The 11,839-nt window shown below is 43.1% G+C and overlaps 2 protein-coding genes across 2 annotated transcripts; one reads left to right on the top strand and one right to left on the bottom strand.

Moving 5' to 3' along the window:
- Positions 1–709: 709 nt before the first annotated feature.
- On the top strand, positions 710–2,727 carry LOC138954434 (uncharacterized; the record flags this gene model as incomplete). The annotated part of the gene is given in 1 exon segment (XM_070326282.1): positions 710–2,727. A coding segment is annotated over 1 exon segment (366 nt). The 3' UTR covers positions 1,108–2,727.
- A 1,322-nt stretch (positions 2,728–4,049) lies between these two features.
- Positions 4,050–11,424, bottom strand: LOC138954433 (selenoprotein S-like; the record flags this gene model as incomplete). The annotated part of the gene is given in 4 exon segments (XM_070326281.1): positions 4,050–4,133; positions 6,625–6,731; positions 7,499–7,636; positions 11,256–11,424. Coding segments are annotated over 4 exon segments (405 nt in total), but the record flags the coding sequence as incomplete, so codon positions are not given.
- Between the last annotated feature and the right edge of the window lie 415 nt (positions 11,425–11,839).

Genomic DNA, 11,839 nt, shown 5'->3' with positions numbered 1-11,839 from the left:
CAGCCACGGGGTCGGATTGGTTGAATTTGAGATTTGTTGTGATTTCGAACAACCAGGCAGCTTGACAATCCCAAACAACGTCCACCACTTCTGGCAATAGTGTTTATCTGGCTGAATCGATTTTTTTTGTCTCTCATGCCATGGGGCCTGATTCCAAAAGTAGCTAACCGCTGCTTATCCGAACTGCACATCGCTAATCACCCTCCCCCCCCCCCCCCCCATCCCGACACACTCTCCCCTTTTTGTAAAATTAAAGTGAGACGGGAGAATGAATGAATGTGATTCTTGCTTTTGTGCATTCGCGGGATGCGACTCCCACCTACACTCGTACACTGAAGAGCACACAGGAATTATTGGAATAGGATTATATATAATGAGTAGGATGTTCTTGTTTTTGTTTACTATGTGCATTTGTATGCTGGTGCTAGAGATGTGCTCATCTCCATGAAAAGGGCCCAAGGCCTACTCATTAAAGCATTAAAACATTCAGACTTCAGACTCGTAAGCACAAGTGGGCATTTTTATTTCTAACCCAGAGAAATATTCTTCTTTCTAGCTTTTTTCTTCCTACACGTACACCATTCTGTCTCCGTTTTATTTCAAAACAAACGACTTGTTCTTCTCTGTGTCTAACTTTTATCTTCGTACACATACAACATTCTGTCTCTGCATTTATTTTTAAAACTAAGTTCTTGTTCTTCTCTTTCCAGCGTCGCCCTCCCGATCACAACAGCAGTAACCATGGCAACGTACACACTCCACATTCTCTCCGCCTTCGTGCTCTGCCTCGCCACTCTCTCACTCAGCACAGGCAGCCAATCGGAAGACAGCAACGCGCAGGCTGACTCCGCCCCTTCCCGCCTTGCCTCCTCCTCATTGGCCCACATCCTGAGGAGGCGGTCCGCAGAGCTGCAGGCCCCGCCCCACATCTACGCTTCCCGCCTGGCTAGCTACCTTCGCCCTTCCCCTAGCAAGAGAGACCCCGACGGTGGCTACTGGATCTGGATGCCAGCTCACGGTTACATGAGCGTGCCCCGTGATGAGGTCGTCTCTTCCAGCGGTGATAAGGACAGCATGGGCAATCTCCTCCGTTACGGCCGCAAGTGAAGAGAGAGAGGGGGAGGAGCTAACTGAGAGAAATATTTGACTGACAGTCTGTTGTTTTGGGAGGAGGGGCGTGGCTTGTGGTTTGATCGACACGGGATGGGTGGGTGGGGTGAGAGGAATTTTTTTGTTTTTTGTGTGAGGAACAGCTTGTTGTTACATCTTTCTATTTAATAAAGCATGTCCCTAATTGGCTACGACTACGTACCGCTGAGGATATTAATAAATACGTATGTCATCGTTGTCAGGCTAACTTAATTTTTATTTTTACTTCTGAATCATGATTTCATGAGTGACAGTGACACACGGCCAGCATAGTGTAAGCACATCGACAGCCATTTTGAGAAAATGCTGTGTACAAGATATCCTGCATAAAGATGACATATAACGTCCATGTATTCATCTCTTACTTCTTACCCCTTTTAATTATAGCCCCCCCCCCCCCTCCCCCCAAACCCTACTTTTATTTTACCCACCTGCAACATTAAGTCCATACTATTTCCAAGAGATTTTTGTTTCTATGGCAGAACCTTGCACATCAAAAGGAATATGAAGTCGTCTGGCGTATTACTGACCATATAATGACACAAGGCCAGCTCCAAGCTATGTCGCTATCATGTTATGTACAGCGGGGTGTAAACTCACAAACAGCGCCAGGACAGGGCATGAATAGGGGCAGTACTATGCGCAAAATTACCACCACTTGCAGAAATGAGAACCTCGTCTTGGTTTCGCCGTATTAATTACTCCATGTACTGTTTGTTTTACGAAGTATTATTACTCACAATTACTACGTCTAATGTCTTTGTTACCCAGTGTATTATTTTTGAGCAATAAAGTTTGCCCTTTTTCGATAATCCGGGCACAGTATTCCCTTACATTTCGTGAAGATGTAAACAATACACTTCAAATACTGAAGAACATTTGAAGTGAATTTCTCCCACAAAGGCCAGCAACTGCATAACCATCTTTCCTTTCTACCCTAAAGTAGTCTCCCTTCTCTAGACTGCCACATTTATCTTGGACTCATCTTACATTGCATGAAAATTGGCTGTTGTCAAGGTTACAGAGTAATTTTCTTTCCGCAAAGCATAAAGACTGTACAATTTGAAGATCCAGAGTATATACATAGTACGTTTTCAATCTGATCAGAATGCACCAGAGAACATCCAGGTCAAGTTTTATCCATCATACTATTTTTCTTTCCCAATCAGACCATTGGGTTCTGTATTGTTGTATGCAAAGTGCAGAAGACAGAATCGTATGTGTATTTTAACAATCTTTTAGAAAGCCTAGAAATGTACTAATTTCATAAATGTGTTAAGTATTTATCGCATTCTTTGTTTCGGTCATTGAAATTAAACTGCGCTTGATCTAAAATCATTTCAACAAATGACGCATTTTCAAATTTGAACATTCCTACCTTTCTCCATCCACTACTCAGCATATTCCTGTTTTATGCACTCAAATGTCTGTGCTTAATTTTTTTATTTTGGAATCAGTATCATTAACTTTGGATTATTTATTTTTGGGAAAGACCTAACAGAAACAAACCAAGCTGGCAGCTTCAGAATTTGAGTTTTTGTGAATGACACTTGTTTGAGTAAACAGACTGAAAACAAATCTTTTGCTTCAAGCTTTCTGTGTGTGTGTGTGTGTGTGTGTGTGTGTGTGTGTGTGTGTGTGTGTGTGTGTGTGTGTGTGGTGAATGCAAATATGTGTGTACATAAATGCATACACAAACATCATTAAATACATTTCTTTGTGTTTGCATGCATGCGTTTACATACATGTATGCTGGAATGTCTGTCAATACCTTTGTAATTGAGGAAACACACACACACACACACACACACACACACACACACACACACACACACACACACACACACACACACACACACAGATTCTGGCACTGAAATTAAAGACAGACTCTAAATTTCTAATCTAAAAATTCAAATAGGCATTTAAATTGAAGCACACAGACACTGAGTTACACACCTAGTACCAATATTCACAAACACAGCAACATGACCTTTGCCACTAATTTAATCTACAGCACGTCAACATGTCGCCTTGTCTAAAGCAAGGGACACAACCCCATGCTGGCCAAGAGGTGGCCAAGAGGAAATTGCACAGCAAGAAATAGTTGTCTGGAACTGGAAGGAGTATACTCTTTTAAAGCCCGAAAGTGGATGACTGAAGAAACGGTACAAATTATATTGTTTGTTAAAAGACCACCCCTGCCCCTCCCCCGCCCAGGGACAAGGAACAGAAAAAGAAAGTAAAACAGACGGCAAGAAAGAAGACAGGAAAAAGAAGGACAGGAAAAAACCCAAGAAGAAAAACATGAAAATTAAAGAGGAAAGCAATTGCAGATGATCAAAACATGACCTGACTCCAGACACATCTGAATCAAGTTTTAAAAAAAGAAGCAAGGTATGTTCGTACAGCAAGAAAAAAACCATATATATATGTACAGACAGGAAGACAGACACAAACACAGAAAGAAAAAACCCATAGACAGACAGGAAGACAGACACAAACACAGAAAGAAAAAACCCATAGACAGACAGGAAGACAGACACAAACACAGAAAGAAAAAACCCATAGACAGACAGGAAGACAGACACAAACACAGAAAGAAAAAACCCATAGACAGACAGGAAGACAGACACAAACACAGAAAGAAAAAACCCATAGACAGACAGGAACACCCTCACACAGAATACAGTAGAAACCCCCTTTTAAAACTTCCTCCATTTTAAGACCCTGTTTTCTCAGAGTTTCTGTTCACAACCTCTGTAAATGTACCTCCATATTAAGACTCCCTCCTTTTTAAGACCTGATTTTCTCCAATTTTTGGAGGTCTTAAAAGGGGGGTTCCACTGTACACAAGAGAGAGTTGACAAGACACTACAATTGAGAATCCAGATTCCACTCACGGTTCTGTGCTTGCTGCGGTACCCTTTGCCCTCCTGATGTCGCTTCCAGTCCGCTATCCTTTCCTCGCGGGCCTTCTCTTCTTTCTGCACACAAAGACAAACAAATACATGTACATTCTGAAATAAATTAATAAAACAAACACAGAAGTGCATGTAAAGGCACACAAATGCATACTCATTCATGCACAATTACACTCACACAAACAACACACACGGCACACACACACATCAAACACACACGTCACAAAAACACACACCAAGCACACACACACACAGAGTTTGACTGAACAACATACATACACAGTAACCAAGATTTACAGCATAAATTGAAGCAGCTTGAAACCAACCAAGGGTATAGAAAACTCAAACTGTCACCGCTACTGTGTCTTTCGCAGAATTTAAATGCCATATTTGTCAAGACCGAAAAAAACACGTTTTAATTGTAGAAGGTCCTGAGGGGCAAATGGGAATGAAACCAAAACACTGTATTTGGTAGAAAAGAAAAACTTTTAGATCTCTACGTGGAACAGATACACAGCAAATGAAAAAACAAAGAAAGACACAGATATCATGCAGTTAATTTAACGTAAGGCGCCCTAAGGTGTTGTTGGATTTGGGTCACCTGGTCCATTCTATTCTTTTTTTGCTTACCATGAAAATGTTCTTACTATCTTAGCCACTCTTTTATAAAAAGAATTAAAAAAACATTGACATACAATGGGACATTTGAAGCGCCATACCCACAGAAAATGAAGTGTGGGCAATTCAAACAAAGGGAAATAATTCATGTAAAATATCAAGCAGTAACAGTCACCTCTCTTGGAATAAAAAAAACCCAATGACTGCCAAAGCAAACACTGTGTATTTTGCAACACACATGGGGCGCACGCACACACACACATACACGCAAACACACACACCCTTGAACACATGCAAACACACACACACACACACCCACATACATGCAAACATTCACACACACACACACACACACACACACACCTACTCTGCAGGAAAAAACCAACAACAACATGTCACCCCAAACATGTATTGTGTGTGTGTGTGTGGGGTTGTGAGTGTGTGTGTGTGCATGTGTGTGTGTGCATGTGTGTGTGTGTGTGTGTGTGTGTGTGTGTGTGTGAGTGTGTGTGTGTGCATGTGTAGTTAGCCTAGCTAAGACCAGATCTGAGATGGTTATTAAGCCACACTGTTAACTTGGAATTGACTGTGCCCTTAAGTTACAGGCACTACCGACCTCACCCTCAACAAACAAACTGTACGCATACCTCTTTCCGTTCCTGTTTATATTCCTCGGCCTGTTTGTCGAGCTGTTCCTGCATTCTTTGCCTGGCCTCTAACTCTTAACTACATCATCACCATCAAGAAACAAACAAACAACTGTATGTACATCTTTCGGTTTATGTTTATATTCCTCGGCCTGTTTGTCGAGCTGTTCCTGCATTCTTTGCCTGGCCTCTAACTCTTAACTACATCATCACCATCAACAAACAAACAACTGTATGTACATCTTTCGGTTTATGTTTATATTCCTCGACCTGTTTGTCCAGCTGTTCCTGCATTCGCTGCCTTGCCTAACTTAGTAACTACATCATCACCATCTACAAACAAACAAACAACTGTACGTCGCTACCTCACCCACGACGCCTGTGTCAAGCTGGTTGTCTCCCTCATCTTCAGTCGTCTGGACTACTGCAACTCCCTTCTGGCTGGCCTCCCCGACTCATCCATTCATGGCCTACAACGAGTCCAGAACGCTGCTGCCAGGCTGACGTTGGGGAAGACGAAGCGAGACCACATCACCCCCCTACTTCGCTCCTTGCACTGGCTCCCTGTCAACACCCGAATCTCTTACAAACTGTCCACTCTGGTCTACAAGTGTCTCAACGACTCTGCTCCCGAGTACCTTCAATCCTCCCTGGACCTGTACACCCAGCCCTCCGACCGTCCCATTCGTTCTGCTGCTGACCCACTCCGCCTCCACATCCCTCGCTCGAATCTGCTGGTCAGCGTGCATTTCCCTCCGCGGGCCCCTCCGTCTGGAACTCCCTGCCGCTTGAGCTTCGCCAGAGCCCCTCTCTTGACGCGTTCAAGAGTAGGTTGAAGACTCAGTTCTTCCCGTAGCTGGCTGTGACTTTCATGTTCGACGTGATGTGTTGTGCCCCAAAAGACATTCTTGTGCTGTGCTCTGTGAGAGGTGTTTTCTTTGTGCTTAATATTATTTTGTTTGGACCTAACTATTGATGTGTACATTGTTGTTAAACAGTTGTTTGTTGTATGTTTATCAGGGTTTGCTAGTGTGTCATAGGGTTCGTGTCCGTCTGTAGATGTTAGTTTCTTTGTTAGTCCTGTGTTGACAACTCTTCGACAAGCGCTTAGAACTGTACCCACGGAATACGCGCTATATAAGCTTCATATTGATTGATTGATTGATTGTACCTCTTTCTGTTTTTGTTTATATTCCTCGGCCTGCTTGTCAAGCTGTTCCTGCATTCGCTGCCTAGCCTCTTAACTACATCATCACTATCTGTATCAACAAACAAACAACTGTTCGTACCTCTTTCTGTTTCTGTTTATATTCCTCAGCCTGTTTGTCCAGCTGTTCCTGCATTCGCTGCCTGGCTCTCTCCATGGCTTCCAACTGTGACTGGGCCTTGCCAGTGTCTGTCACATAGGTATTAAAATGTACACATTACTAATAGTAAAATGGATAATAGTTGCAACCCCTCCCCCCCCCAAAGACTTTTTTTTTGTAAGACCCTCCTTTCTCAGATTAAAACTATATATGTACAGTGGAACCCTCCTTTTATTAGATTCAAAACCCTCAAATTTAAGACCACCTCCCTTTTAAGACCCTTCTTTAAGAGTAAGACCTCCAAAAATCTGGAAAAAAACAGGTCTTAAAAAGGAGGAAGTCTTAAAATCGAGGTAAACTTACAGAGCTTATGAACATAAAACCTGAAAAAGAAGGGTCTTAAGTTAAAAGGGAGATAGTCTTAAATTCAGGGGGGGGGGGGGGGAGTGTCTTAAAACTATTAAATGAGGTTTCCACTGTATAGTTTTAATCTTTTGCTTTTGAGATAGGCACACAGACTGCAGTCCTGCCCCCTATACCAAGACGCACGGACACAGCACTGGCCGCATGGAGCTACTCTAGCGGAGAAACTCTGGGGCACCAAACAAGACCTGGATACGACCACAAACTTCATAACCCATATAAGACTGGAAATCTGAGGCCTGATCTAGGAACGCTGAAGAAGAAGAAGCTCAATATTAAGCCTGGGCCGACCACCCACAGACCCCGTTAGTTTTAACCAGCTCTACTCCAAACTCTACTTGCAAAGCTTGAAACACCAAAAAAAGGACCCAGTTCATGAATTGGATGAAGGAAAAGAAGAAAAATGGTTCTGTTTCTCTAACTTTAAGCTCACCCATTTTCTTGTAGCTGGCATCTTCTTTCTGCTGCTGCCAGCGCTGCAGTCTGCCCTCCAGGAAGCGGTTCTTGATGTAGAACAAAGCAACCAGACCCAGCAGCAGGAACCAGCCATACTGCTGCAGGACGCCTACTCCTGAAAGCATACAATCATGGTTTATACTCTCATGCCTAGACGGGCGCAGAGGCCTTGTGGATAAGACAACGGCCTCCTAATCGGAAAGTTGTGAGTTCAAATCCTGACAGCGGCCGCCTGGTGGGTTAAGGGTGGAGATTTTTCTGATCTCCCAGGTCAACTAATGTGCAGACCTGCTAGTGCCTTACTCCTCTTCGTGTGTACACGCAAACACAAGACCAAATGCGCACGGAAAAGATCCTGTAATCCATGTCAGAGTTTGGTGGGTTATAGAAACATGAAAATACCACGCATGTTTCCCCTGAAAGTTGCATATGACTGCCTCAATGGCGGGTAAAAAAAAGTCATACACGTAAACGCCGTGAGAGTTTCAGCCCATGAACAAAACAAACAGACAAAACTCTCATGTCTCCAAATGAGAATGGATGTCGCAATTCAGGCTTTCATTTTCATAACATTACGTTCCATCGCTGGGAAATTCGGGTCGCTTCCTCCCAGTGGAAAGCTTGCAGCAAGAGAATCGCGCTACCCAGGCATGTGTTTCTTTAGGTGTTAAATGAATCACCTGCACTTATAGCAGAATGACCAAGGTCTTTTTCATGCCACAGTGGTGACACGGGGGTGGAACATAGATACCATCTTTTTGTTTGTTTGTTTGTTTGCTTAACGCCCAGCCGACCACGAAGGGCCATATCAGGGCGGTGCTGCTTTGACATTTAACGTGCGCCACACACAAGACAGAAGTCGCAGCACAGGCTTCATGTCTCACCCAGTCACATTATTCTGACACCGGACCAACCAGTCCTAGCACTAACCCCATAATGCCAGACGCCAGGCGGAGCAGCCACTAGATTGCCAATTTTAAAGTCTTAGGTATGACCCGGCCGGGGTTCGAACCCACGACCTCCCGATCACGGGGCGGACGCCTTACCACTAGGCCAACCGTGCCGGTGATACCATCTTTGAGTCTGCACATAAAATTAACCCGTGTCCATCCCAGCCGAGATTCAAACCCGTGACCGTAGGATCACAAGGCGAGTGCTCTTACCAACTGATCGAGCTACCAGGCCCCCTTGGAGGGTATAGAAGAGGCGTGGTAGGCTTAGAGGTTACAACCAACTTTCCAAACACTTTCAAGTGATGTTTTTGGAACCAATTCAGTCAGTTAAAAACCACTATGAACAGGCGTGCTAATGCTCAGACTTCAGTAACAATTTTCTTAGCTGACTATATATATATATCAAGGGATATATTCAGGCTTGTCAGTCGCATTTTTCGTTTTAAAGCTAGACCTGAAATCCAAACGGGGAAAGTACTTGTGCGATAACAAAGTCTGCAGCAAGTCACTTGTATAAAATTTGTAAATCACTGAGGCCTCAAGCACTGCTAAACTGATTTTTCAAGTTGGTGCTAAATCCGAACCAAATCGGTGCTAAATCGTCCGGGCTGTTCACAAAGCAGACTTTTTGACTCGGTCTCACCGACCCTTGGGCGTCAAGTCCAAACTAACTTGGCAAACAGTCTAGTATTCTGCTATGTGAATAGAACTTAAGTCAAGAAGGCTCATAACCAATCATACTTTGCTGCTAATGTTTTTTTGCCAGGAACATTGATGCATCCTCCTCATCCTGAACTCAGGTCAAAATGAGTTCGGCTCATTCTCTCCCTGACAGGATGCCTTGAGTTTCCTTGTCTGGCAAGGAAACCATTTTTTTTTTATACATATTTAGAGCTTTTTGTAATGTATTATTAATATAAGCAGATTCGCGATCGTCGATAATGATTTTTCATGGTGTTTTGTCATTTTTAAATTACAAAGGAATTGATATGTGAGACAGTTTCAAGCGAGCTATTTTTCGCGGCTGTATTTACTGTGCAAAAAACTCTAAATATGGCAAAAGTGTCACGTGATAATCAACCGTTTGGTTTCGGCGTTCACTGGAGCAGACGATTTTTTCTGTAACCAGTTGACAGTGATAAAACCATATATTACGGTCTCATTCCGGCAGCAGTCCCAAAATTTCTACTTGTTTTGACCTTAGAACGATGTCTTTATCATAACTGTGAAGAACAGAACGGAGATCACTGTCGAAGTTGGCCAATCTGCAATCATTTAAGTCTCGCGAACACTGATCTCAAATTTAGATCAGTGCTCGCGAAAACCATATGGGAGATAACTCTGTATTTTTTTGTTGATAGATTCGCGTAGGACTGTAGCGTCCGGTCAGAGAGATAACTGGCGATAGCCGTTGAATGACTGATCAGAATGGCATCCTCCTATGCTCCGTCACTCTCAGCCTCTACAATTAAGACACCTTTCAAGCGGACAATGATTGGTAGAGATGGACAGACCTCCACAACATGACAATGTAGTATACAGATAGGAATAAATACACATTATCAATCTTTATGACAAATCAGACCCAAATATGATATGGATTGCAATTAGGGGATGTAAAAAGGCAGCGAGGCCTACTCAATCATTGTCCATAATACCTATGCCTACATAGAGAGTACTGATGTTCACTATTTGAAAAAGCAACGAGTGTAAATCTGGTACGAAACAGCAAGCCATGTAGTATTCTGTTCATCCTACATACTGTACTTACGTGTATTTTACTGAAAATGTCTTGCAGACGAGGCAGCTAAATTGAAGACGCTTGTTTTGGAACCTCGATCTCTTCTAAAGCCTCGTGCCATCTATTACGTCAAAGTAAAGTAACGTCCCTCTGAAAGTGTGGCGTGACGTGTTAGTTCTAAAAATTCACCGAGGGTAAATAGCGAGCGCAATTTTGTTCTCTCTATAAGGCAAAAAAAAAAAAAAAAAAGGTCTGTTTACGATAACATAGGCCCAAAAAATAGGGTCGGTAGGTCGGGATTTTTTTTTCTTTTTTTTTTTTCCAAAAAACCATATTTTTACGTTATTTTGCCAAAAAAACAAAAGATTTTATTTTTCTTTTTTTTCTCTCCCCAAATGCCAAAAAAAAGTCTAGGGTCGCGCGAAAAAAATAGGGTCGGTCGGGTTACCGTAAACAGACCTATTTTTTTTTTTTGCCTAATAACGTTTGTCTCGGTGACTTTGGCATCATAAGCAGTGGAAAAACAGGTCCCTGCCAGACTTGCTTGACATGACCTAATTTACATGATATATATACACACATGTGATTTGAACGATTATTATGATTTATCTCACGAGTGTCTCTCTCACGTATACATGTAGGATAAATATTCAAGAAAGGCGGTTCAAAAATCCACATTAATATGATCATCTTTGACTTCTAAAATATCACATACGCAGACCCCTCCCTGCCCTAAATCTACATATAGACTGCGTAGTTTAAGTTATGTGTACCCTCTGAGTTCGATGAAGAGAAAATAATAATATCCGTTGGAATTATGGAAAGGATCTGAGGCATTTCATTTGCTCATTCCGGGACTCGGTTATGTTCATACTCCTCAGCCCCATTCGATCCCCACTTTGGCGTGGGGTACACAACACGAAAACAGAATATCTACATAAAGTGACCCGTACAATATCTTCGACGTTGCTGCATCACGTTCTGAAACTTGCACAACAAAAATCGATGAAACAAACCGTCACAAACTCTACAAACTTTACCTGTTGAAAAGACCCCGGTGATCGACTCCGGTGTCTCATTTTCAGGAAATGCCTCGTTGTGGCCTTGCTCGGCCATCGCTTTTTCAAACAAAAATGCCTAAAGATTGAATCTCCAATTTGCAAGCAAGGAATGAAACAGCGATTCTGTTGTTGTTCGACTTTCTGTTTCGGCACGTCAGCGGAAATTGCACAAAGACGCTTTTCAATCGCGCAAGAGCACGGAAGGGAGGTAAATCAAACCAGATTTCTGCACTTCTCTCCCCTGCCAACTTTGATCTGTGGGTGTGTCGAATGTGTTCTGTTCAGCTCTGTCAAGATTGTCAACGCAGTGATCAGGGGCGGACGAGGGGGGGGGGGGGGGGGGGGGGGGAGGGGGGGGTCTGGGGTTTCCGGAACCCCCCCCCCCCCCAGCCAAAAAATAAAAATATTTTTTGGGGTATTAATCAGTGACAAAATCTGCTGCCTGAAACTGGTAATGATCATCCTCAGAATGCACCAGATTGCACCATTTTGCATCCTTCTTTTCAAAATTTTCCGGGGGGGGGGGGGGGGCATGCCCCCGGACCCCCCTAGCAAGCTAGGCG

Source organism: Littorina saxatilis, unplaced genomic scaffold, assembly GCF_037325665.1.
Source record: "Littorina saxatilis isolate snail1 unplaced genomic scaffold, US_GU_Lsax_2.0 scaffold_2104, whole genome shotgun sequence".
In the NCBI taxonomy this organism is placed as follows: domain Eukaryota; kingdom Metazoa; phylum Mollusca; class Gastropoda; order Littorinimorpha; family Littorinidae; genus Littorina; species Littorina saxatilis.
This window is presented reverse-complemented; position numbering and strand designations above follow the sequence as displayed.